At 52.0% G+C, this 27,572-nt stretch overlaps 1 protein-coding gene across 8 annotated transcripts in view; it reads right to left on the minus strand.

The window, feature by feature from the left end:
* Positions 1-27,572, minus strand: part of CACNA1E (calcium voltage-gated channel subunit alpha1 E) — a 109,533-nt gene that overhangs the window by 42,247 nt on the left and 39,714 nt on the right. For all 8 annotated transcript variants that reach the window (XR_005257816.1, XM_038144572.1, XM_038144568.1 and 5 more), the window contains exons 6-11: positions 26,910-27,062; positions 26,185-26,366; positions 12,696-12,799; positions 1,688-1,803; positions 674-727; positions 213-338 (exon numbers count right to left, since the gene is read on the minus strand). Coding sequence is in view for 7 of the 8 variants with exons in the window: in XM_038144572.1 (XP_038000500.1) it covers positions 213-338; positions 674-727; positions 1,688-1,803; positions 12,696-12,799; positions 26,185-26,366; positions 26,910-27,062 (735 nt within the window). In the remaining variant the exon portion in view is untranslated. The remainder of the gene's footprint in view (positions 1-212; positions 339-673; positions 728-1,687; positions 1,804-12,695; positions 12,800-26,184; positions 26,367-26,909; positions 27,063-27,572) is intronic.

The following is a 27,572-nucleotide window of genomic DNA, read 5'->3' on the forward strand; positions in this document are numbered from 1 at the left end:
CTCTCCTGTGATATGAGACAGGACAGATGGCTCACGGACATTGCTCTTATGGGGCACAACTCATCCAGAGAATTTTTATGTGGCAGCAGGAGGTTTGCCGCTAAACTAGCAGAGATGTCTGGTTTGTGACACTCTCGATGTGATTGGTGGGACTCCAGGAACCCAACCAGCTGACAGATCTTAGGGGGAAGCAAGCTGCAGACTGCACTGACCCAAGGTTGGATGGAGGGGTCTCCTCTGCGCCAGCCTCCTCTCGCCCACGGAGGAGATGTCAACACAGTGCTCATCACCCGACGTGGCATCCGTGCGGTTCCGCTTGATGGTGGCTCGCCTGAGCACTGGGAAGGCAAGAGGAACAAGTGTTGGAGTCTCAATGGCCCAACTCTGACAGTAGCCAGCCTGTTGGATCAGGACCTGGTGATCAGTACTCAGATCTGGTAACAGGATGAAGAGACTCAGGTGATCCTAGTCCAGAGTTGTCCCTTGCGGGGATCAGACACCTCCCAGCCTCCACACTCTCTCAGGAGTTACGGTGCCAATCTACCTCCCCTCACCCCTCTCTTGGGCTCCAGACCCCGCTGGGCCTCCCCATCACAGCTGGAGGGTCTGAGCCTCCAGCTCTAGGCAGGCAGAAGGAAGGGCAGGCAGATTTTAAGGGCATTGCTGGTCTTACCGTCTAAGGCTGAGGTCCCCGAATTTTTGTTCTCTTCAGCCAGCATGACTTCCTCTACGCAAAACACACAGTTCAGCATCAGGAGACAAGGCACTGTCACATGTCACTGCCTGCTACTTAAGAACTTCCCCCAGCCCAGAGGCTGGCTCTAGATTGCAAACTCTTACCAAGTATTGGTTAAGGGCCCAAAAGCAAATTCTGGAGGGTGACAAGTGGCAGCTACCAAACATCACATCAGAAAGAAGAATTACTTATGATCAGCCCTTCTCCCTCTACTGCCATTAAGCTCATGGAAGAAGTTGAAAATTCTAGGCAGGTCTGAGGCTCAAGCAACCCAGCCCAGGGCTAAAACTGAGGTCTGGTGCTCAGGAGTCATTTGAAGACATCCATCTTTTACAAGTCTGAATTCTGGATGAAAGTGTAAATCTTCCCTTCCTGGAGCTGAATGCACTGGCCTCATTCCTAGGAGGAGCAAGCAAGGGCATGGACTGTGGCAGTTTGGGGCCCAACACCCATGGGCTGTCATGCCTGGTGTCAGGAGGAAGCCTGGAAACTCCACTACCCCCAGCCCAGGTCCAGGAGTCCCAAGGTAGGAACCAGTAAGTTCATCCCCTCCAGATGGCTCCAGGAGGAGATTTAACTAGAAACCCCTTCTCCCTGTTGACTGCTTTTCTTTCCCACTGCCCACCGCTGCAGGGGACTCCAGCAAATGCCGGGAGAGAGGAAACCATGGCAGAGCACAGCTGACAGCTGTGTTGCTCACAGCCTCCCTGGAGATGTAGCGTGCTTCATGCACAGAATGTGACAATTTCATGCCACAGAACATGAGGACTCACCAGAGGTTGGTGATGTCCTTGCCTGCAGCCTGGTAGGACCAAGCTCACCCATGCACTCAACATCACCACATGAGCACCTTGGACATTTCAGAACTCAGGAATTCCTTTCTGTCCCTACCACCCCACACGACCAGCAGTCTGTTGTCCTCCCAGATGTCCCCTGGCCACCATCCTTTACCTGCTTTGTCTATCCACGCCCGGTAGCCATTGAGCTCCCGCTCGATCTGCTGCTGCCGCCGCAGCTTCATGAAGGCTCGGCGGTTCTCCACACGCTCTCTCTCTTTGGCAAACTCCCTGGGGAAGGGCAGATGGGAGGGCTGAGAGCAGGGCAGCAGGATGCCCAGGGGGCTGAGGAACCATGGCACAGAAAGCAGGGACCAAGGTGGTTGTTGTGGACAGGCACAGTTACCTCCAGCCAAAGTGTGGCCAGAGGATGGGTGAATGATCAGGGAGGAGAAAAGCAGGACTGGATGGATGTGAGCAAACACCCTGCTTGATTGCTCAGTCCTGCATGCTCCAGCTGGGAGCTGCTGCTGCTCAGGGAGGATGATCCCAGTGCCACCCAACTCCAGAGCCAGCTCAGCTTCTGTGTGTCCCTTCAGGGAATAAAAACTGGGCACTGTGAGGAGGCACTGAGGGATGGAGGAGGGAAGGTCCTGTCCCTTGCCTTCACCTCCTCCCCTGAATCCCTTTCCTTTCCAGCCTCTCCTTGGTGAGTTTTCCCAGGACTTGAGACATGCCTGTCCTCCTCTGGATCTCAGGGTGTCACAAGAGCTGTCCAGGTGTGATGACCAGCACAGAGACTCCCTGCATCTCCGGAACTCCAGCCCACACCCTCAGCCCCTTTCCAGTCCCAGGATGCTCCAAGGGAAGCATGATTACAAAGAGCAAATGGCACTGTTCTCTCTGTGAGAGGAACATCTCTCTCCCCAGAGACCAGCAGCAATTGCAGGCCTCAGAAAAATAAAAACTATTCCAAAGAACGGAAGGAGCTGGTCTGTCTGCTGCAGAGAGCGTTCAAGTGCATTACCCCAGCTGAGCTATTACACCCTGATGCTGTGTGGGCTTTTGCATGTGTGTGTGTGTGTGTGTGTGAGTGTGTTTGTGTGGAAAGCCCGGAATGTTCCCTGCATCTCTTGTTTCATATCTCCAGACAATTCAAGCGCTTTTAATTCCACCCCAGGAAGGTGAAGTTTCCTGCCGCTCTGGCATTAAGTGGCAAATGACTCCCCCTCCAGTACTGGCTTTCAGACTGAAATGAGACTTTCTTCCTGGGGCAGGGAAGCGGGGCGGGGAAACAAAAGGCAAGGAAGAGAAAAGCAGCCTAAGTGAAGGGAAGGGGGGTAGGAGGAGATGGGGGAGAAGGAAGGACCTTCCCAGCCAACAGTGAAATGCACTCTCAGTTTTGGGCATGCCATGCCAAAGCACCTCCTTGCTCTAGCTGGAGGAAAGGCAAGAGCATTTTGGCTGTGCAATTACCCCTCACCACCCTTTGTTTGCAAATTTGGGATGTCAAGGAATGAGAAAATGCTGTTTGGAGTCAGAGCTGATGGGGAAGTTGCCTGTCCTCTGGTTAGGTCCTCCAGTCCCCCCAAGCTCTGCCCCACAGGCCAGAATTCCATGGCAGCCTTGGCAGCACTTTTCCCAGACCCCATAGATACCAAATCCTAGAATGATTTGTGTTGGAAAGGACCTTAAAGACCATCTCATTCCTTGCCATGGACAGGGACACCTTCCATTACCCAAGGCTGCTGAGACTCCCATCCAACCTGGCCTTGAACTCTTCCAAGCCACAGCTTCTCTGGGCACCCTGTGCCAGGGCCCCACCACCCTCACAGGCAAGAATTTGTCCCCAGTATCTAATCCAACCCTGCTCTCTGTCAGTGGGTAGCCATCCCCCCTTGTCTTATAATTACATGACCTTGTCCAAAGTCCCTCTCAAGCTCTCTTGAAGCCTCTTTAGACCCTGGAAGGGGCTCTAAGGTCTCCCCAGAGTCCTCTCCACTCCAGGCTGAACAACCCCAGCTCTCTCAGCTTGTGGGAAACTTGGAGAACTTGGGAAGCTCCTCCTGATTTTTATCAGCTGGGAACCCAGCCACTCTGCTGCCTCCTGCTTTCCCATCCCTCTGTCCTCCAGCTCCTTTTGCTGCATGGCAAGAGAAACCACCAACATGTTCCCACAGTGAAAGCCACCCAGAAGGACCAGCTGAGCCTCAGGCCACCTCTTCCTGCAGAAGGGAATGGGGGCATTGGAAAAGGTGCTCATCAAGCAACACTTTCCCCCTTTTCCTGAGCCAGGCCTTTTGCTCATGGAGCACTAATTTACAGGAGGCTGGTGCCACACACACTCAGGGACAGGGTCCGTGCAGCTGCGCCAGTGTCTCGGAGGGAGCCACTTCCCACTCACTTGATCCCTAATGGAGCTTAATTGCTTTTGTCCATTAGAAGGAGGAAAGGGTGGCAGAAAGGGAGGGGGGGGGGGTGTTTAAAAAAAGTTAATCTCAACTTAATGAATTATTACATTTCAGAGAGACGTGTTCCCAAGGAGGGCAGCAGCGGGGGCTGGTGACATCTGAGAGTGGGTAGGCGATGCTGACAGATCAAGGATTGCTCAGAGCCAATTTGCAGCAGCGGGTAGAGATAATACTGTGTGTGAGTGAGAACAGGGCCAGCCATGGTGACTGACAACGCTTGGGAAGGCTCCAAGTCACAGGCAGGGCAGCCTGGCATCGCCCAGAGAGCGGGTGCTATCTCCCATTGAAGGGCTCTGCTCCTGCTCTCTTAGGGTTACATCACCAGGGATGGCCAAATTCTGCCCTGCAAAGAGCCCAGGGTGATGCTACCCCATGGGGTCCCTGCAAGGGGGCTCAGAGCATCCCCGAAGATCGCACACTCCACCTCTGCTTGTCCACCTGCATCTTCTGGCTCTAAATCCCGATGGCTCCAGCTTGAAAACATCCACCCCTGGCAGCCAAGATCCGTGATGCCAACCTTGTGCCACTACAGCCCCTCTCTGCCCAGCCTCGTGAAACCAAAGACACTCAGAGAGCTCTAGAGGCAATTGCTGAAGGCCCTGGTGGGGTTAGGGGATCAATGTGCCATCTGTCCTCCTGCTCCCCAGGGTGCCATTCCCTCACACCCTGTGCCCAGCCTGCTGGGGCAATGGGAGCACAGATGCTTCGCTCCTCCTCTGCCTGCAAATTCTCCTCCACAGCCTTGGCATTTTCCTCACGTGGCCTGAGGGCATCTCTACTCCTGGCAGGAGACCCTTGGGCACACCACCATGTTCAGCCACATTCCTCTCCAGGCCCCCCAGCCACCCTCACACCAGGAAAGAAATGGTTTTAGTCCAACGTTATCTGCCCTAAGGACTGGAAAGCCCATGTCTGGTTTCAAGGGGAGAACCACTTCTGGAAGCATCCAGCTTGAAAATGGGTCCCTTCTTGAGGAAAAACAAAAACAAACCACAAGAAAACAGGAAAATACCCTAAACAACCAATTACAAGAAAACCAAGAACCAAAAACAAGTTAAGAGAAAAGAGTATCAGAGCCACTGCAATCCATTTTTTTTTCTACATTTTAGGCCATTTTTGAGTTCAAAGCAGGTAAATAGTGCTGGTCACATCAATATTGTGGCCTCCATGCTTTGAGACAACAAACCATCTATCTTCAAACCCACCAATTCATCACCTCTCCCCTCTATTATAAAGATAATTCCAGCAAACCAGTTATCAAATCAGCCTTAAGACAACTTGAGGCAGCAGAAAGGACAGGATGTAGAGAAATCAGAGAAGTACTAGATTACACACTGAGGATGAGGCAGCAGCACCACTCTGCTATGAAAAAAATCCAAATATAATGGGATGCACAACAAGAGAAACCCTCTGTAAGACATCAGGTAACACTACTGTCTCCTCAGGTCTCGGCTCATGGCTCCACTTCAGGTTTGAGCACCATAATCCGAGGAAAAACTGCCTCTGAGCCTCCAGGAGGGTGTCAGAGGTGGTTATGGGACAGAACTGACAACAGACGGTGTGGCAAACACAGCTGAGACAGTTGCAAAGTGGGGGGATCAGATGGTATTTACCCAAGAGGTGTACAGGAACTGAAGTGAGAGTGTTGAACTGACTGAGCAGTCTGTAACCTGGAGCCTGAGCTTAAACAGATGGTGACAGCAGAACTGGCACTGCAGACTGGGATTATTGCGCTGAACCCATGGCAGAGGCAGCAGTAGGGTGTCTAAAAGGTACCAAAACCTCTGCAGGGGTTAGGTGCCTGCTCTGAAGGAGACCACAAGTTTTTCAGTGAGGGTAATTGCTTGATTTAAGTTCACTTGAAGTGCCAGAGTCAGAGAAGATCGAAGGCCAGGCTGGATGGAGCTCTGAGCAACCTGATCTCGTTGAAGATGTCCCTGCTCATTGCAGGGGTTAGACCAGATAGCCTTTAAAGGTCCCTTCCAACCCAAACCCTTCTGTGATTCCTTAACAAAGCTGTGCTGTCTCAAGAAAGTCTACTCTGAACTTGAAAGAGAGGGGACACAAGAAGAAAGGCAAACAGCAGCACCCCATTTCTTGTACTGCCTGTCCATCACCTTTGATCAGCCCCATGCACTGGGGCAGGAGCTCTGTGTCACCATGGGGTGACAGAGCTGCAGTGGGAGCGTGCAGCTGACGCTGCTGAGGAGAGCACATTTATAGAGAGCTGGCAGTCACACGAGCTGGGGAAGGGAAAGCTGACAAGCTGTTGGTGACATGAAATGGTGAAACGGGAAGGAGCTGGGAGATACCAGCCCTGACATGACCCGTTACATCACTGTCCCAGTTAAGAAGGGGCAGATGCTGATGGGTACCTTCTACCTTGTGGAAAGCTTGTGGTTGTTCACCTGGATTTCTCCAAGGCCAAGTGTGCTGATACCAAACTGAGTGGGGAAGTGATAACTTCCGAAGGGAGAACAATCCTGCAGGAAGACCTGGGCAGGCTGGAAGGGTGGGCTAACAAGAACCTTATGAAGAGAAGCTGAGGCTGCTCCATCCCTGGAAGTGTTCAAGGCTGGATGGGGCTGGGAACAACCTGGTCTAGGGGAAGTGTCCCTGTCCATGGCAGGAGGGTTGGAATGAGATGATCTTTACAAGGTCCTTTCCAACCCAGGCATTCTCTGATTCAAATGTAAGGTCTTGGACATGGGAAAACAAAATTCAGGAGGGCAGCACAGGCTGGGATCTACCCTGCTTGGGACCAGCTCTGTGGATAGGGACTTGCAGGTCCTGGGGACGAGTTCAGTATGAGTGGGCAGCAAAGAAAGCCAGCAGGTTTCTGGGCTGCATCAACCAGGGCAGAGAAGAGCGCTACAAACATTCTAGCTGTAGACTCTCATCATTTTTCCATAAGGATAACACCACCGAGGTTTGCATTGCTGTCCCGCTGCCCAGAGAACTCTGTCTGCAATGCTGCACCAAAGGCAGCAATAGCACGCTCAGCCCACGCTGCAAAGAAGCTGCAGAAGGGTGGCAGAGGGTCTGGTAGCCCCAGCAACAAGGAGCAGAGATTGGGAGCTTGAGATTGTGTTTCACTCTTATCAGACAGGGCTGGCATAAGCAGCGCAGCTTCAATGCTTCAAAAGCCCCGGGCTGTGTTCACAACCACTCCCACTGGCTCATGCAATGCTGGGAAAATGTCACTCCTCCCTTTCCCTCCAATGCTCCAGTTTTTGTCCCCTCTGTAAACAGAGAACATTTTTATAGTCTCCTTTTGCATGTGACAGCAATCCGCAGATGAAAGGTGTGTGGTCAGTACCGCAGATGAGATGTAGTATGGAAAGAAAATCCCACTTCAATTTTCAACCTTTCATCACATTAACTTCCCAGGAGCTTCCAGCACTCCAGTCGACACCTTCTTCACCTAACAGCACCCCCTTGCCAGGGTGGAGCTGCTCCTGGAGGAACTGGGCATCTCCAAAACCATCCACTGGCTCAAATCGCTGGAGCCACACAATTGCTGCCATCAACCAGGAGGACAGAAATTACCATAATCTGGAACAAACAACTCCAAAAGCAATCTGTAAGCAAGCACTGTCTGCTGAGTGCCTTGTTGAGAGGATCAAAACGGAGCCTTTTCACCCACAGCCCGCAGACCACAGGCAGTCCACGGAGCAGATTTGCAAGGAGGCAGGAATAAGAGCAATTTTGAAGCAACAGAGACATGCTGGCAAATAATTTGCCAGGAGAAATCAAAGGGGAAAGTCAGCGAGTCATCTTTTTGTTGTGGATTTTTTTTTCCCTTCTCACCCAGCTGGCTGTAAGAGGAGTCATTATTCCCTGTAACAGCAGAGGATCCGGCACAGCAGCCATGCATGCCTCTTGTCAGGCACCTTGTTTGCACAGGGCTTGGAGCCCTTGGCAGAAAGGCGGCCCAGCAGAGCACAGCAGAGAGGCATGAATATGTATGCCCACCTGCCTGCTGAATAGAGATGAAGGTCCCCCAGACTCCTCTGCCCGACCTGTGCTCAAAGACCACAGTGATGACAAAGAGCTTCCCCACAACCAACATGAGCATGGACATCGCTCATGGTGGTGCTGGGGGGCCTGGGAGGGGCATCACTGCCCCTCCCTGTGACACCCACTCCTCCCATCAAAAGGGGTCTCAGCCACTGAGTTCCCAAGCACAACACAAGTTCAGACATCTCACATCTCATCCCAGCCATGCCCTGAGATGCTACAACCATTCCAGAAAAAAGCCAACGTGAATGTTCCAAGCTTTCGTACTTCCAACCCCATATTTCTTGGGGGTAGAAGCACAGAGTCATTCAAGTTTGAAAAGCTGAGTATCCTCAAATCCACCATGTTTACCACTATAGAACATCCCTACATGTCACATCCACATGTTTTTTGAACACTTTCAGGGATGGTAGTGTGATGATCCCACTACTTCCCTGAGCAGCCTGGTCCAATGCCTGACCATTCTTACGGCAAAGAATTTTGTTTGTTGACATCTTGCTGGGAATTTATGGCCTCCCCACAAGCTTTCCTGTATTTCCTGCATGTCCCCCACTCCTTCCTCCAGGAATCCTTGAGACATTAATCCTCTTCCCAACATTTATGGCTTCAAAGCACCAGATCCCACTCAACTGTGTGGGGCCCAGATTTTTGTGTGGAGCTGGCAAACAGAACCCTCTTTCTACTGAAAATGTACACTTGTTCCCTCAACACCCTTATTATTAATTGCTACAAAACTTAATTTTATTCATCATTTGTTATGCATCCAAATTGGATGGGGAAAAAAATTCAAATTAACTGAAGTGAAAAGATTTCAGAAGATGGTACAGAAGGCTCCTGAAGGAACTGAAGAAAACTCTCCGGAGACTGGGAACGCAGTGCTAACCCAACCTGAAAGAAAGATCTTAAGACAAAGAAATCTTTCCAATTTGATCCTTTAATTATAACATTAGTAGTTTCTTTCAAAGGCTTAGTGTAAGAGCTGGGGGTGGGGGGCAGAAAAGACTTAAAGGGAGAAAAGACTTAACATCACCAGGATGAGTGGAAGCAATTAGGAGGATTTAAATTATTCTCTCGTTTGGTACAAGGCAGATAGATTTCATTTTTTCTTGCCACTGTGCTTGACTTCTTGCTCTGCTGTTAGCTTCCAGAGGTCTTCTCCTTGGCTGGCCTGAGGGCCCAGGTCTTCCCAGGCCAGGCAGCATCTCCTTCCACTCTGCACCCACTCTATTTCTGCAGACCAGTGACTGTAACAGCTCTGACGCCCTGGAAAGGGGCTGGATGCACAAGACTGGGTATGGGGATGGAGTGTCCCAGCTCTCAGCAGAAGGATGATGCTGCAAAGAATGGAGGAGGGTGATTGCAAACCAAATTTTTTCTGCAGAGGCTGCAGAAAGGGAGGTGGGAAACAGTCAAAATGCAGCCTGTTTGGTACTGAAGCTCTGTATGAGTCCTCAGGCTGTGGCCACTCCTGGGGTGGCACTACTGCCACTGGCACATGACATCAGCTGCAGGGACAGGGCAGTGTGGCTCTCACTGGGTCTCTGCTGCTCCAGAGAAAGAGCCCAAACACACACGTTCAATTTGTTTTATGTGAGAAACAGCTGAGGGAAAAAAAACCCTCCAAACCGCCACAATTTCACAAAAAAAGGGAGAGCAGATCTTTGCAAATCTCCAGCACATGCAATTCCTCAAGCCACAAGGCAGCCTCAGGTAGAAAATGGTATTTCAGTGGATGCTCCATCCTCAACATGCTCCATCCTCACTGGCTCCCACTGACTCTCCTCTGCCAGGATTATCTCAGTAGCTCGTGTAGCTTTAAAAGCTGAGCAGTCACATCTCCTTGGGCTCCATACCTGCTCCCAAAGAGGAACAGGGCCAATTTTTTTATCTTTTCCTGCTTTCAGTCAGAATTAATTGATCCGTAATTGCGCCCATAGAGAGGGAAAGTTAATAGACATGGTAATAAATGCCAAAGCCACAGCAGAACTGGCTCTCCAAGACCCTGGCTGGAGGAGCTCCATCTCTTCTTAATAGAGTCTGCATGAGATTCCAGTGCATGTGTGCCTGTTTGTATTTAAGGAGAAAAACTGAGGAGCCTGCCTATGATGAAAATCATTTCTTTTCCTCTCCCACATACTTTGTGCTTACAGAGCAGATGGATCCAGGCTGTTTACATCACAGAGGTCATGCCTCAGCTTAACAGTTGGGGAGCCGACTGTTGGGAGAGATGCTCATCGCAACCAGGAGACTGCTAAATCTGGGCTCCGGCAAACTTCTGCTGGTGGCAATTGAAACACACAAATGTCCTCCTGCAGCCTCTTCTCATTGGGGGCCCACCCTGGCTGTTGGGCTGTTTCCCCAAAGGGAGCCTCTGCTGAGACGAGGCGAGGGCAGAGGCAGCTCAGCAGCAGCTCCTGAGCGTGAACCTTGAGGAGAATGCTGGAAATCCCGAGTGGACCTTGTTATCCAGTGATGCAGATGATGCAGTTTGCAAGCTACGTGGGGCCAGCTTTCTTCAAGGAGCCTCCCAGTGGCCATGACTTCAGCTGAGCATGGCCTGGCTTCCCCAAAAGCACTGGTGTAACTGCCAGGGAAAGAATTCCTTCAGTGGAAGAGTTTCCATGGAGCCCATTCCCAAAGTGACCATCTCTTCTCAGTTCAGCACAGCCACACGATGAGTGGGAGTATCTGGCCAGGCCCTGCCTGTTCATTCAGCTGAGAGCTGGGCAATGGACAGGTCACACCTCCCTTCCCCCAGCAGGGCCAAGTACTCTCTTCCAGCACAAGAGGATTGTGGTGAGTGCTAAAAACAAGAAGAACTCAGCAAACAGAGCAAGGAGCAAGGCCCTTCCTGCTGCACTCGAGGACACACAGCATTTATGTGCACAAGTACCTTCTCCTGCCCTTAGGTCCTACTCCTCCACAGCTTCAGCAGTACCTTTGGATGATTCACCCAGCCAAGGTGCTGCATCCACTGAGCCACAGAGGAAGTGGCCGTGCCCAGGCAGGGGGACACGCACAGTGGCCTTGCCGTAGAGTGGCAGAGCCCAGCTGGCCACCTGAGGTCACCTCACTCAGCCCTCCGGGGAGCTGAGCAGTCCTGCTTTACCCTGGATGTCTGCCACGCCACAAGAGCATCTCTGTTGCCAATTAGGCCACCTACCCACTTGCATCTTTCCCCAGTACAAACCCTACTAGCAATAAACAAACAGTGGAAATGCCAGCCGGTGCCTGGGAAGAGTCCTAGACAAGCGCTTCCAACTCAGTGGGCATGGGAACAGCTGCCTCGGGCAGCCCTTGTGCAGGGAAGCACCAAGGTGGACCAGGGCATGGCCAGGCATTCCACCAGCCCCACTGTGGGCCTCTGGCCAGTGTCTGGCTTGTATCCCCAAGCTGCTTTCAGCATCACCCCAGCACCAAAAGCCTCGGTGTCCACACAACACACTACACTGACACGATCCAACGTTGTAATAACATTGTTCCGATCTTCCTAACTTTCCTTCTCCAGATTTTTGTAGGAAAGCTCTTGCTTGACATTGAGACCCAGTTGGACTTTGCCCAAATGCCCAAGCTGGATGTGGCATAAGAAGTACAAATTCCATCTAAGGCTGCTTGGATATCTTCGTCCTCTATAAGAATTCCCTCCCTGCAAGGCAAAGTGAGGCCCTTCCTGCAGCCTGTCCCCAGAGCCCCTGGACCCAGCCAGACTCCAGAATGAGAGCTGGGAAAATTCAGCCCAACAACAGACCCCAACCTGCCACTCTAGAAACTCCTGAAATCACCACCATCACACTAGGACTTCCAGGGACACTCAAGAAAGGGACAGAGACGACCAAGGCCATTTTCCACCCTGACCCTTGCACCTAAGGGCTTTCCATCTGGCCAAACCAGCGCTGTGATGACTTTTGCATTTTGCCATGATGCATAATTAGCTAAAAAATGACCTGCTTCAGTCAGAACAGAGGAGCCCACATCTTCCCCCAGTGCAGGAGAGGGCACGCTCTCGCTGTTTACCAGCCCCTGCCAGCAGCTGAGGATGTGCTGGTGCAACCACAGTTCATTGTCATGGAGACAAGAAGAGTTTTTGTCTCCAAATCCAGCTTAATGGCTTGGATTAAAATTGCCTTCCCCTTGAGAAGTGCAGGAAAGGGACAGTTGCTTTGTCCCTACTTCCTTATCTTATATCTTTTTATCCATATCTTATCTTCTGGGATTATCCACGTGCACCCCAAGCATCCCTGTCCTCACTAGCTTGTACCCCACCAGTGCAGGGCACATCCTGCTGGTCACAACACAGAGGTGTTCTGTATCACTCCCCAAACCCATCCCAACCCACACACACCCCACCACCAACAGCTTGGACTCAAACACATTTTCACAGACCACCACCCCCCCTCCCATGTCTCTCCCCTCTTGCAGGAGCCAAGCAGCCAGAAGATCTCCAGTGACCATTTCTCGCACGGGAACCAAAAGCAAAAGATCTTCAGCAAGGTGAAATAACAGTAATAATAAATATCTTCAAGGCTGTCCCTTTCCCAGCTCCCCAGGTTGAGGAAGAACCAAGCACAGCCAGGGAGCAATCCCTTGCTGTGGGGCAGGCAGGTATGGAGGGGATGGAGGGACACAGGACCAGCCTGAGGTGCCACAAAGGTGTGACAGGCACAGCCCGGAGGGAATGACCACTCTGCTTACCCTGACAGCACTCCCAGGACAAGATTGAGGACGAAGAAGGATCCAATGATGATGAGGGGGATGAAGTACAGCCAGTTCCAGGTGGCTCCTAAGGCATCATTGGTCTGGAGGGGAAAGAAAAAAAACACATGTGACATCACCTCCAACACCAGCGACGGGGCAGAGGAAGGATGTGTTAATTTCAGTGCTCCAGGCTGACCACACCAGGCTCCTCAGGGTGACTTAGCCATGCCTGCCAAGCCTTGGTGGGCACCCTTCCCCACCACAAGAGCCCTGGCACCCCTCAGCACCCTGCCCCAGCCATACTCTCCAGTCTCCAGCCCTCATCAGGCAGGATAGCTCTACTCTGCCCCCTCCAACCATCCCTGCAGAGACTGTAAGAGATGGGTATAGCTGGAGGTGCAGGGTCCTGCAGCCCAAAACTGGGGTGCTGAGAGCGAGGGGTCACCCTGAGCATGTTTTTCCCAGCATTTTGGTTCAGGGCTCCCATGCACATCCACTAGGATGGGGCAAAGCAGCCCACAGAAGCAAGGTCTGCCCTGCACAGATTTATAGGGTGCCTTAAGACCAGGGAAGGTGGCATCTAAAGAAGAGGCAGGCAGTGTTTGTCCCTTCATGCATGGTGGGAAACCTCCAAACAGGCATTTTGCTGCTGGCATTGTCACTGACACGTTGCAGAAACCCTCCCACCACAGGCACATCCCCCAAAGCCACAGAGCTGAGACCAGACGGGAGCTCTGAGCACGGGGCACAGCCCGACAGCTGCAAAGGCTCCTGATGAGCCCTGCTCAATCCCTCCAGACATTAATCCACCAGAGGTTTTAATAAAGCAGTGACCCTCTGTCCCTCCCAGGCCCCATTTGTCCTCGGGTGTCAGGCACAGTGCGCATGACGCCGGGCTGAGGGTGATGCGGCAGAACGTGACTGTCTGGGGGAGGTGGTATCAATCTTCTTGCAATGAAAGACTCTTTCTCTTTTCTCTCTCTTCCCCCCTCTCCCTGTGCTAATTAAGCCCTCATCTTCATCTGAGTCATTGGCACCACATCTCCTGGTCGGCCAGCGCAGGAGCTGAGGCGAGGCTTTGCGACGGGAGAAGCGTGGTTCCGAGGAGCAAAGAAAGTATGTGCTGGAGCCTTCCTCCAGTGGAAACTTCAGCTGGGTGTCCCCATCACCCTGACACCGAGCCCAAGGCAGGAAGGGTGACACCAGCCCAGCCCAGCATAGGCACTGACCACAGCACTGGTACAGGGAATGTGGGCAGCGATCTCAGTGACAAGGCATGCAACAGGCATAAAGGCTCTGAAAGCAGATGGAAGAACTCACTGCTCTCCCCCTTTGGCACTAGGGAAACCACACATATCCTCTCAAGATCCTGCTCTTTCAACAGCCACAGTTCACCTCCAGCTCCTTTCTTTAGAGCCATGGGAGAAGCAGGCACAGGGAGGAAGAAAAGATGCACGGGAATTCCTGACAGCCAATGTTCACCACAGCCCTCCAGAGACACCCAGGGCACTGTGCTCTGCTCTGGCAGCACCATCTCCCATGGCATCGGTCTTCAAGGCATCGTGCAACCCTCAGCCCAAGCTTGGCAGGGCTTCAGCGCACTGCCAAGATGCCACTGGGTACCTGCCACTCATGTCAGGATTGCTTGCCTTTGAAACTGGCTCCTGCCCAAAAAAACACGGGCTTTTCCCGTGGTCTTTGTCCCAGGGAATACAAAACACAGGAGCTCCTTTCCTACAGAAGAACAAGACATCTTCCCTGCAGAACTGAGCTATCACCATCCCTTCTTTAGCCATCTCAGCAGGAGAGAGAGGGGGAAATAGGCAGTTTTCCCAGAGTTATCAGTGCCCAGAACTCTTCCCTCTCCATTTTTCAGGCACAGCAAAGCTGGTGGCACTGAGGACCTGCAGCAGGGACAGCTGAGGTGGGGAATTGGCAGGATTCTGGTGGCATGGGCTAACTGTGATCCCAACCTCTGTGCATTTGAGTGCCTGGCTCCTCTGGAGGCAGAGACAAAGGGGCTTGAAGAGATTTTTAAGGGGGTTTGGGAGGTCACAGAATCACTTGCACCCAGCAGCTGCAGGAGGGGCACTTCTAGGGCAGAGGAGGAGAGGGGGAGCTGTGGCCATGGACCTACATACTCAAGGACACAGCACTGGCCACAGTGAGCTCAGGGATGGTCCCAACCACCCAGGCTGCCACCAGCAGCCCCAGGAACAGCACGGCCACCAGCAGCCATATGGGTCCCCCTGGCTGGTGCCAGCTTTGCTGGCATCCCCAGCCCCAACATGAAATTTCTCAGGGGACATCCCAGTGCTCCCTACAAACCCAGGACCTGGTGGTGCCCAGTCTGGATGCAGTGGCTCCAGACTATCATCTGGTACTTGCTCAGCCACTCAGGCTGCCAAAAACTCACTATCCCCACTGGAAGCCTCCTCAAGCAGATGCCCCAATGGCTGCTGTAATTTCCAGCCTAAATTTATTTGTGGTCATTTTCTATACCGCACCGTTCTTTTGCCAGCACTGGTCTTTGGCTGAAATAACTCTTCCTTCCTCTTTCCATCCTATCTAGGATGATCTATTTCTAGACAGCAATCACAGCCATCTCCAGCCTCTGCTTTGCTGGCCAAAACAAGGTTCTTCCAGTTCTCTCTTGCCCAACTGTCTCTCCTGTCCTATTTTATCCACTAGACCCCTTCCTGCTCCAGCCCAAGCTCAGTTCATTCTTCCTGGACACAGGAGACCTGAGGAGCAATTTGATGGGTCACACTCCATCCCTGCGTGATGCCACAGAGACTTCACCATCTCACCTGCATCCCACCATCCTCCCTCCTCCTTTGTGCCACCCCTGCCCTGCAGGCACCTTGTGGCCACCCCGATGACACCCGTTCACCCTCTCCTCCTCCATGCCGCTGCTTCCCAGCCAACAAGACCTGAGTTCCAAGGAGAGATCTTTGCTTCTCCTCAACAAGTGCTTGGATTTCTATCTCACTGCATCCAACATCTCAAAGGCCTCCCAGCCCAGGATGGCAGCCTCTGTCCCTCCAGCTTGGGGAAGCCAGTGGATGATGGAGGCAGGAAAGCCCATGACTCATCCCCAAGGACTCCACGAGTCAATGACATCCCCTCTGTCCCCTCAACACAATCCCAGCACTGCTCACTTCCCTGCCAGACTCACAGAGCCCCTCATCGGGGTGGTGTGTCTTGTTGGGACTCAGATGTTTATTAGTTCTTATCTCTGTTACAGTCTCACAGACCCTGAGCTCTACAGCACTTCACTCTAACAAACTAAAAAATGGAGCCGTGTCTCTCTCTTTACAAGGCCTTTTCAGGATAAACTGTCCAACTAAGAAATGACACCTAAATTATTTTTACTTTTAACCCAATAATCAACCACCCATGGCCCACAATGCGGACTTTTTTATCCAATTACACAAAACCACCCAAACCCATGGAGAAGAAGGTGAAGAAGAAGGACCAGCCTCTGTCCTAAAACATCCATCTTGCTTTGTATAAATTACTATATTCTAAAACTTTAAACTCTAAGTTTTCCACCCTGTGATATTACACACTTCTATTTAAACTACACACCCACAATCCCAGTTCTATCATTCGGTTTTGGAAGCCTTCTCCAAGGCCTCAGGTCAAATGCAGTGTTCTCTTGGGGGTCAGTGCCTGTCAGCAGAGAAAGTCTAAAATTCTCAGCAACCAGGGGTTCCAACTCGTCCCCTTCCCCTCTCCCCCTCCCCAATACATTTTCCCACAGCAAACCCTTTATGACAAGGAGCAGCCCTACGACGTCTCCAGGCCTGTGACGCCAGGTTAGCCCGGCATGACCTACCTTTGACAAACCCATTATTCACTTTTCTCCCTTGCCTCCCAAATCTGTTCTGAAATGGCATGAGATCGAGGCCAGCCTCGCAGTCCTATTCCTGCCTGCCTTACTTTTCCTCCCCTCCTCCCCCCGATTTTAAATATAGGCACCGCATTCGCTATTCTCCAGTCAGATGGTGCCTCCCCCAACTCGATGGAGCTGTTAAAAATACTTGTTACCAGACCTGCCATTTCATGTGCCAGCTCCCTCTGAGCTGGGGGGGAAGTCATCCCAAGCACCCAGGCTGGTGGGCACAGTGGTCTCAGCACTGGGCTTCCATGGCTTCCACCTTGGCCGTGCCCTCATTGCTGGTATCGTGCCTTTTGCTGTTTTGTGTTGACCAAAAGTGGGGCTGAAATGTCCATCCATGCCCGAATCTCTCCAGATGTCATTTCACTGGGCCTTGCTTTCACCTGCAGAGTTGAGGAACTGCTCGCTGCTCCTCCAGGAGATCTGTGCCAGCACAGCTTTGCCACAGCCCTCATAGCACTTCCCAGCTTTTTTGGCACTAAGATGTTGTCTTGATGGAGCAGCCTCTTTTACCATTCCTTTGGGGCATCATTTGTTCTCGATATCCCTGTGTAGTTCATCATCTTGGTCCACTGTGCCTTCCCACAGTTTTTTTTTTCCCTTTGTTGAAGGTATCAGGATGTTGCTGTTTGCAGAATTCAGGGTAGACACAGGAATTTTAATCCCTAAATTACACCAACTCCTTTAATGAAGAAATTCCAGGTTCCTGCCCTGCTCCCTGCACAGATGAGCAGGTCCCATCACTCACCCAAGCACTTTGAGACAGGCTTTTTATATTCCTTTGGGAAATGGAGGAGCTGCTTGGTGCCAAATCTTTGCTGCGTCTTCCCTTCCCTTTGAGAGGCCTCCTTCTCATTATGCACCCCACCACCCACCAAACTCTTCTGTGGCCACCAGACCAAGAACCACCATGCTCACACGTTGGCATGACCCCTCCTGCTGCCAGGAATGCCCTCTGAGCCTACAAATGACACCACCAAGGTGTGGGAGCAGGACCCTCCTGAGGGAAAGAGCCCCCAGCAGCTCCTGCTTCTCAACCCCCAAGCACAAGGTTATTTTTTAGGCAGCTCTTGTGGTGTTTGTTTGGTTTTTTTTTTTTGGGTTTTTTTTTTTTTCCCCCCCAAAGGGCAGGAAAAGGCGCAGGAAGCTGCAAAAGCAGGTCTCACTCGGGGGGCCAGAAATCTAAAGAAATCTAAATATATCCTCAAGTTGAATGCACAGCACAAGCTCACAGCCCACACATCCCCTCCCTCGGGCTGCAGTGCATGGGAACCTTCAGGATTTCTTTGCTATAAGGGAAGGGAGGGGGGAAAACCTCAATAAACCCCTTAAACTCAGTCTGTCCTGGCTAAAAATAAACAGAGAGCAGGTTCAGTCTGTGCAGGGAGCCTTCGTGGCTTACTCCGTTGCTCACCAGGGAGCAGTTCCCTCACTGGGGAGGGGAACTGGGGACCTGTGGGCACCCAAAGCTTTCAGGGAGCAGCAGGATGTGGATTTCATTCACAGAGAGGTTTGGGGATGATGGGAAAAGCCATGGATCTCAAAGACCTTTGCCCTGGGAGATGTGCCTGCCTTCCCCAGCACTTCTCAGGTGCTTGCAGAGTGGGACAGGAGGTGCAAAACCACCACGGTTTCCAGGATTTGCACTCCAAATAGTTGGCTTGGCAACTTCCAATGGTCTTTGCCTGGTGGTGACACCCATCATGGCCCTGCCATGGGTGATTGTGTCCCCCAGCATCACCTCCCCAGCCCCTGACCTGCTCCTCAGCTGCATCCACCTGAGAATCACACACACGCCAGCAGCCACAGCCTCACAGCCCAGCAAAAGGGGGAGAAAATGAATTATAAAAATTCCTCTCAGCAGATTCCCTGGCCTAAGCAGCTCCCTGCAGACCCTGACACCTGCTGCTGCTCTCCCCAGCACAGTAACAGATCTCCTTGTTCCCTTTAATGGCAGTAATTGAATCTCCTGCATGCAAGGCCATGCTTCACTCCCTGCCTGGGATCCATCAGTGACCCTGGCACTGGACAAGATCTGAATGGAAATGCTTTGCTTTCCCAAATCAGGTTAACAAGGAAATGGGTGCATTTCCTCTGCAAGGCCAGGACTGGCCTGGGGTGGGACACATCCTGCCGCAGTCAGGTGTCATGGTCGGCGGGCAGGGTGGGCACCTCCTGCCCCATTGCCTCCCTCCAGCACTGCCCTTCACTGGCCCTGGGAAGCTCTGGGATGCCAGGGACAGGCAGGAATAACGCCAGAGGAGGACACAAAGCTCAGCATAATCTTCTCTCTGACTGTGTGCAGAGAGGGAGGGAGTGGGGAAACAGGAAAAGGACACGATGCATTTCACTTTTCTGTTTCCTAAATGGAATGCCAAAAACGCACTGCTAGAAGCATTACTAAAAATCAAGCATTTTCAAAATATTTGAAATAGGCACTGAGACCAATGGTGCTGCTCTCCTCCAACCCACCAAGAAATTGCACCCAGATGCCCCAGCATCGATGCACAAACCCAGTCCTCGCGTGTGCTCCCTGCTCTGCCTCTCCCCACAGTCATCCCTCACTGTGATCCCTCCACTTTTGCTCCCAAACTTTCACTTTCCCCCCCCACCTTCCCCTCCTGCGCCTTCCCCAGCACCCCCCTAACCGCTCCTCAGGCAGGATGAACTTTTCCTGTTGAAGCATTTGCAAAGCTTCACGGTTTTCTCCAGTGCAGACCAATGGGCCAGCGCTGCTGCCTCTCCAGCTGGACACTGCAGCAGGGCCTGGCTTCCACAGGGTCACCTTTGGGGCTGTTTTCTCACAGGGCCTGGATCCCTGCTTTGTTTTGGGCATGTTGCAAGCCCAGAGAGGCAGCTTGGGCCCCACAATATGATTTTCATTGTTCTATGACATTCCTACATGGAGAAACATCCCCAGCTTCAGCTGTGCTGTTCTGGGGCAACAGACCCTTGCACAAACTCACTCACAGACCCCAACAGCCCCACAACCCAGCCCTGGGGCACAGGAGCAAATCTACCCAGAGCTCTGGAACTAGCTTTCCAACATCTCATTGTCACATTCATATTTTCTGAAAAATCCCTTTGCCCAGGATTTGCTCCTGGGAACCTGAGAAGCCTCAGAGAAAAAGGAAAACAATAATTATCTCATTTGCTTCTCCTGTGTTTTGCTGCTTTGGAATGTGGTTGGAGATTGTTTACCTACAGGTGATTGTTTCATTGGTTTCATGTGAATTGTTTTGACTCAATGGCCAACCAGGGTCAGGCTGTGTTGGGACTCTGGAGAGAGAGTCACCAGTTTTCATTATTATCTTTTCAGCCTTCTGTGAGTATCCTTTCTGTATTCTTTAGTACAGTTTAGTATAGTATTCTTTAATATAATATGGCATCATAAAATAATAAATCAGCCTTCTGAGAACATGGAGTCAGATTCATCATTCCTCCCTGCCATGAGGGACCCCTCAAATGCAACACCTCACCAACAGCAGCACCAAGCCTGCTAATGGAGTTACAAATCCTGGGCTTAACAAAGACGAGCAAGAGACCTGGTGGCTGAGACCTCCTGCCACCTCCCACCCTTAAGCCTGGAGCTGCTGGGTGATGCCAGAGCACCCCTGGTACCCCCAGGAGCCCCCTCAGCTCCCCCAGTGCTTCCAGCAGACCTCCTTGGGGTGAGACCTTCCCGTGCAGGCAGGGAGGAGGGTGTGGGCAGGGAGCTTTTGATAGAACATGCCTGGAAGATGGTATCCAGCAGACACAGTTTGTTTCTTGCTGTGTCATTTCATTGCATACACACACACACATACACACAGAGGGAAAAAGGGGAAGAAAAGGGAAAAAAAAAAAGAAACAAAAAAAGGCAGGAACATTTGGCAAGCTGGTGAGGGTCTGGCTTTGCTGAGTGTGGAGAAAGAAAGTGCTCTGTTTTTCCAAAGGGAGGAGAGGGGAGAGCAGGCTGACTGCCACACACATGCCTGGCAGCACCCACGGCTGGCAGCACGGGCACCAACTGGAGTAATTTTGGGGCAAAACAGCTCATTTTTTGAGTTCAGAAGGGTTTGAACCTTCGGGGTGGAACCTGCAGCCTCCTTTCTGAATCTGCTCTAACTGTGCTTAAATCAGCATTTTGGAGGAGGCGGGAGGAAAGGGCTCTGTCCCGCGGTGTCACAAGCACTGGGCACTTTTTGGCAGCTCCCGTTCCCACAGCCGAGTCCATCCCCGCTGTGCCCGGCACGGCCGGGAGCCGCCAGGAATAGCTGCAGAGGCATCACGGGCTCTGCTCGCTGCCGAGCTGCTCCGAGCTCTGGGCGCTGATTAAATTTTCATACCTCCCTGCCAGGATATTCTGTGCGCATTGTGTTTTAATTTCAAGCACATAAGAAGAGACTTCTGTTCTCCTCACAAGCGTGCTGGCTAGAGACCCTGGTGCTGTCCCAGAGCACAGAGGGCTAAAGAGCCAGGTGGTTTCCCTCTTTTTGCCACCCCTCCCACCTCTCTCTCCTCCTCCTCCTCCTCTTCCTCCTCTTCCCAGCTCCTTGCTGGGAGCCACTGTTATGCATCACACTCCCAGCTTCCTGCTATACCGAGCTCCTCCAGCCCATCATTGCAGTGTCAGGGCTGGTTTTGGGATCTTTGCACCACCAGCAGAGCTCCCACAACCCTTGGTGCATGGCTGGCGCTGCTGCAGCTCTTGCCCCGGGACCCCAGGAGACAGACAGCAGTGTCCAGAGGATCTACAGCAGCTCCTGGAAGTACTGGGGCTCAGGGAGGTTCCCAAGCTCATCTCAGGCCTGAGGAAACTCCCCAAAAAGAGGAAAATCCTCTCTAGTCAAGTAAATTTTGCTGGTCAAGGCAATTTTGCTGCCTCTATGGAAAGGCAGACACTGTCCTCACTCTCCAAAAGGCTGAGGAGGAATCCCCCCAGAGCTGCACCATGCTCAGGTCTCACTCACACTGCCCACACAAAAGTGCTTCAGGGAGGGCAGCTGAGTGCTGAGCACCCCAAGGGATGGCTGTGAAACCCCAGGAATTGATGCCAACATGCAATGAGCATTTTTGTACACACACACATGGAAAAACAACTGTTCTGCAACAAATTCCTCCTCTGACCCTCTCCAAGGGTGACTGGGGCAAATAGAGATGGGGGAGGAAGCAGAAGAACCAAGCCTTGCTCACATCTCTGACCCATGTGCTCTGGCATGACCAGTGATATCAACACACTTCCCTTCCCCAGCGTCCCAAACCAGGCTGGCCTGAGCAGCCCCTGTTTCAAAAAGGATGGATGTGCCACTGCATTGCAAAGGCAGCCTCCAGCAGAAGACCTTCAGTACTTTAATTGTAAGAAAGATGAGGACAAACATTTCAGCAGGGCCTGTTAACACAGGGCAAGGGGTAGGGGTTTCAATCTGAAAGAGGATTTATTTAAATTAGATATAAGGAAGAGTTTAAAGTGCTGGAATGGTCTGCCTGGGGAGGTGGTGGAGTCACCATCCCTGGATGTGTTTAAACAAGTCTGGTTGTGGCACTGGGTGCCAGGGTTTAGTTGAGGTGTTGGGGTTGGGTTGGACTCGATGACCTCATCCAACCTGGTCATTCTGCAATTCTGTGAATTTCTTTTCAAGGAGGGCGGTCTCACACTGGCACAGGTTGCCCAGAGAGGTGTTGGGTGCCCCATCCCTGGAAGTGGTCAAGGCCAGGTTGGATGGGGCTCTGGGAAACCTGGACTAAGGGAAGGTGTCCCTGCCCATGGCAGAGGGGTTGGACTGGCTGATCTCTAAAAGCCATCTTCCAACCCAAACCATTCTGTGACCCTGTGATCTCAAGTTTGGTGCTTCAGACACAAAACCCGTCTGAGCCAACTTGTGCAAACCCAGCCCTGCCCCTGGCAGCACAAAATGACTTCTGCACACGGTGAGATTCACCAAAACCCGTCAGCACCCCACGCCTAGAGGACATCCCAGACACTGAGGGGATCCTCCCCTCCTGGCCCCAGCACCTCCAGCATGCTGGAAGCAGGTGGGGGTTGAGTCACAAATGCTGCAAACCCCCATCCTTGCAGCAGCTCCTGTTTCCCAGCCGCTCCTGCAGCGTGCCCGCACACACAGCTCACACTTGGCACCCAACCCACAGCCCTGCAGCCTCCTGGTTCTCTGCTGCAGCTGCCCAGCTCTGCATGGGGCTGCAAGACCCAGACCCACCTCCCCCGAGGCCATGGACACAGCTCTGCCCTCCACTGCTGCATTTTGGGAGGTGTTTTTGGAAGCCACCAGCAGCTTGGTGCTCTTTCCCCCAGCAAACACTCCCCTCCTGCTGCAGAAGCACCCAGAAGGCTCTGAGTACTCAGCCCTGGCATCTCCTAAGGCTCCCTGTGCTGTTTGGCCCTCCTGCTTCCCTGTGGTCCCAATCCCTGGTGTGAGGAGAGGATGAGGAGTTCAGCCTGACGGGCAGATCCACGCAGGGAAAGGCTCAGAGCCTGTGAGCAGTGCTAGCAGCAGTCCCAGCAGTGTTTGGGCTGGGAAAGCCTCTAAGGTCATCCAGTCCAACCATCAACCCAGCACCGCCAAGGCCACCGCTCATCCGTGAAATAGGAGCTTCCTTGAGCTTGGTCTCATAAGCTCTTGGAGATCTATTTCACACCCAAGATAGCTCAGCTACCTTTGGATGCATAAAATTAGTAGGATGCCTTCTGTTGCAGTGTTAGAAACAAAAGGGTTTTAATAAAAGGCAAAATAACAAACTCCTTTCAGAGAAAAACCAATTTAGGTGCAAGAGGTCTTTACTTCTAGTAAAACAGTAGCATTGTTTGATGACAAATGCATCCCTGCCCCAGGCCAGCACAGAGGCAGAGAAGCAGGACAGGGAGCCTCTGTCCCTACAAAAATCAGGCTTGGTCTGTAGCCAGCCCAGGGAAAGGACATCTGCTCCAGGACAACAAGAAAACCAAAATACTTCTTAGCCTCTTTTTGAGACCACAGAGGCAGTCCCAAAGCCAAACTCCCCTCCATAAGAAATCAAAGTCTCCCAGGTTCTCAGGGACAGAAGGTGGAAAAGCAACAACACCCCACAATACTTTTATTTCAACCCATACTGTGATTTCTACTTCATGAAGGCAAAGCTGACATGAAGAAAGCAAAAAACAAGCACAGGGATGAAATAATCCATGTGGAAATTAGCTTGTTGTAATGCTGCCTGCAAATTCCAGAAGCCACACTTGTAGACTTGGTGGAATGGTGGAAAAACAGATCTTAAAATCATTATAACAGTCACACAGGGGAATTCTATAGTAAGCAATTTCTTTGAGAGATTACTAAAGTGGTTTTCCTGCCATCTCCATCTCCCCTGCAGCGCTAATCCACAAGGACACAGCCCCCCATTGCTTTATCCCAGTGGGAAAGTGGAGCCCCCCCAAACCTGGGACACGGCCTGGGCATGGTTAGCAGCAGGAGCCTGCACTGCCTTGCTGCCCCAGTTGATGAAGGTGATGGCAGAGCACCCCTGTGGTATCCCAGCCCTCCTCCTGCATCCCCCAGGGACTGCATCCCTCATCTTCTTATAAAAAAAAAAAAAAAATTCATTTTTCTGTTTCCAAGTAGCAAAAGGACCGAGCACCCACAACCTTTGCAGCTTAAGCCCCCTGAGAGTCCCTGGGGAGGACAGGAGGTGCAGCCCAGCAATGCTGGGAACACCAGCTCTGGCCACCCCACAAGGTGAATCAGCAGCATTTAATGCTACCAAGGCCACAAACTCTCATTTAATTAAAAGCCAAGGAGGGTCCCTGCTCCTTTCCATAACTGGTCAGTAACAGCTGGTTCTTTGCAGAGGAACAGGGAAGGGAGGCACCTTATTTATGGTCCTGGCTGTTGGGAACGTGGTGACAGAGTGTGACAGTGACATCAGTGACAGAGCACCTCTGCCCAGCTTTGCTGATTGGGCTGAGAAGATGATTTGGATTCCCACAGGAGTCCCAGAAAGCCCCCAGTTTAGCAGCTAGGGTAGTAAATACGGGTTCCTGTAGGGTAGGCACAGCTTTCAGAGAGCCCAGCTCCTGGGTTTTCAGACCCAGGTGATGAATCAGCAAATCCCAGACACTGAAGGGATCAGCTCCTGCCTTCCCAGCAAAGAACACCCCGAGCAGCAGGAGACCAGATTCACTCAAACAAACCCCTGAGGTCCATCAGACCATAAACTGCCCATCTGTTCCCCATGCCCTCACACCCCACCAGCAGGACTCCAGCACGGGCAGCACTGCTGCTGATTGCTGCAGGCTCTGAAGGCTGGGAAGGGGGAGACATGGGGAACACTGATGGAAGCAGGTTTTGCAGGGAGACAGCCATTAACACAAGAGCAAGGCTCAGGGCAGGTGGCTGGCACCAGCCCCAGGCATGCACAGGCTACACATGATACACTGGCAAACCATCTTCCCTGATATACTCAATTATACCTGGGTAACAGGTGCTGTGGGTGAATCTCTAATCCCATGGACACACCAGAAACAGACACAAAATTGAAGTTTTTTGGTCTGAACTCTCCGGTGGTTCAATCCTGCTTAATTCCCCCACTGACACAGCAAGATCCTGACACTGCTGTCTCCTTCAGGAAGAGGAAAACCAGATCTTCGTGGAAAGGTCAAGCCTTTGCAATGAACTCTCCCCTTTCTACTCCAGTCTAGGTTTCACAATCCATCTGTCCACCCACGCCATCCTGCACCCCCAGAGGGACCCTGTGACAGACTCAGCAAGAAAGGGGGCCCCAATGCTGACAGGCTGGGGTTTAAAAACAGCCTTTCCCCCAATGCCACAGTCCCTCCTGCAGCAGTCTCCCCACCACATACCATCCAATTTGCCTCCTGCAGAGCACTGCCACTCTGCAAATCCCCAGGCATTATGGGAACCGGGGTATAAAAACATTCCCGGTGCAGTGATGCCAAAATTGATGCTGAAATTAGGCTGGGAATAGAACAGGCACGGTTGCTCCTAGCCCACAAACTCAAACATGCTTATATGGCCAGTTGCCCACAGCAATATGGCACTCAGGGATCGCCTGGAGCTTTTTATCCAGCTTTGCCCTCAAGCTGCTCTCTGCACACCCCAAGAGCTTGGGCATCAGCAGCTGCAAACCACAAGAACTCAGCCCAGCCACTCCCTGCTCCATCAGCACAAAGATCCCAGTTCCCTGCTGGACACTGAAATGCTGTCCCTGCCCCAGAAAACGGGTCTAAGCCCAGCTCTGAGGCTTTCCCAGGCCACCAGACATCCTCTGCCGTTCTGCAATGCCCAGAAAATGTGTCCACTCTCACAGAGCTGCCCTGGGGAGCACAGGAGGAGTAGGCAAGGAAGGAAGCCTCCCCAGGCACAGCATTCAAGCAGGAGGATCGTTGCAGGACATGCCTATGAGGTTTTGCTCTCAGAAATGAGTCAGAGATAGGGACCAGGCCCTTAAAGCTCCCTTTGCCTGGAGGCATGGAACACATCCAAATTCTGGAAAGATTAACCCCATTTCCATCACGAAGGAAGCTCTGGATCTTCTGAGCTTCCAGCTCACAGAAACAGCCTCCAGCTCCCCACCCAGAGCAGCACTACTCACGTTGTACAGGACTGTGGTCCACCCTTCCATGGTGATGCACTGGAAGACGGTCAGCACAGCAAAGAGGATGTTGTCAAACTGCGTGATCCCATCGTTGGGACCGATCCACTCCCGGCACTCGTAGCCCGGGGGGCAACCCTGCACCCCGCAGGGATGGGGAGGGTCCAGCTCCTCTAGTTCACCTGCAGCACACAGCAGAGAGCCAAAGGAGGCAGAGGTGAGGGACAGCTCATCCCAGCTCTTTTCCACTTGTGGGATGTGGAGGGGGTGCCTGTCACATTCATATTTTCTGGAAAATCCCTTTGCCCAGGATTTTTCTCCTGGGAACCTGAGAAGCCTCAGAGAAAAAGGAAAACAATAATTATCTCATTTGCTTCTCCTGTGTTTTGCTGCTTTGGAATGTGGTTGGAGATTGTTTACCTACAGGTGATTGTTTCATTGGTTTCATGTGAATTGTTTTGACTCAATGGCCAACCAGGGTCAGGCTGTGTTGGGACTCTGGAGAGAGAGTCACCAGTTTTCCTTATTATCTTTTCAGCCTTCTGTGAGTATCCTTTCTGTATTCTTTAGTACTCTTTAGTACAGTTTAGTATAGTATTCTTTAATATAATAAGGCATCATAAAATAATAAATTAGCCTTCTGAGAACATGGAGTCAGATTCATCATTCCCTCCTGCCACGAGGGCAGCCCGCAAATACAATAGGAGCCCAGCACTTGTCCCCACCTGAATTGTTTGTGTAGCAGGCTCGGTGCAGCTTCCCACTGTAGAACTCCAGGCCGATGATGGCAAACATGAGGATAGCAAAAAAGAGCAGCAGGCCGATCTGCAGGAGAGGCACCATGGCCTTCATGATGGATTTCAGGACAATCTGCAAGCCTGGGAAAGGAGAGGAGAGAAAGGGCACAGCTCAGAGCAGCGATGCAAACCCCCTCCCAGGGACACATCCATCCCAACTCTGGCAGGAGGAACAGGGGGAGCAGAGAGGATGGACAGCCAGCAGAGAGATGCAAGTGGCCAGCACAGCCTGGAAGAGCCCTCTGAGCAGGAGGATCCTAGAGGAAAGCACCATTGCAGGGGAGGGAAAGCCAAGGTACAGAGCAACCTCCAGCAGAGGTTGTTTCTAGTCCCCACTCCAATGTCCAGCCTGTCCTTGCCCCACCTGGACTTGGTGGAACATGGCTTGTGCATCTCTGTCCCCCTTGCTGCCCTCAGGACATGGATCCAGCCCTGCCAGTGCCCAGGGCAGGAGGGACAGGAGGACTGGTGCCAGCAGCAGCCTAGTTTCTTTATTTATCCCCGTGCCAACAAATGAAATCTTGCAACAAAATGAAAAAAAACAAAACAAAACAAAACAAAAACAAAAACAAACAAACAAAAAAAAACCAA

Source organism: Motacilla alba, chromosome 8 (genome assembly GCF_015832195.1).
Source record: "Motacilla alba alba isolate MOTALB_02 chromosome 8, Motacilla_alba_V1.0_pri, whole genome shotgun sequence".
Taxonomy (NCBI): domain Eukaryota; kingdom Metazoa; phylum Chordata; class Aves; order Passeriformes; family Motacillidae; genus Motacilla; species Motacilla alba.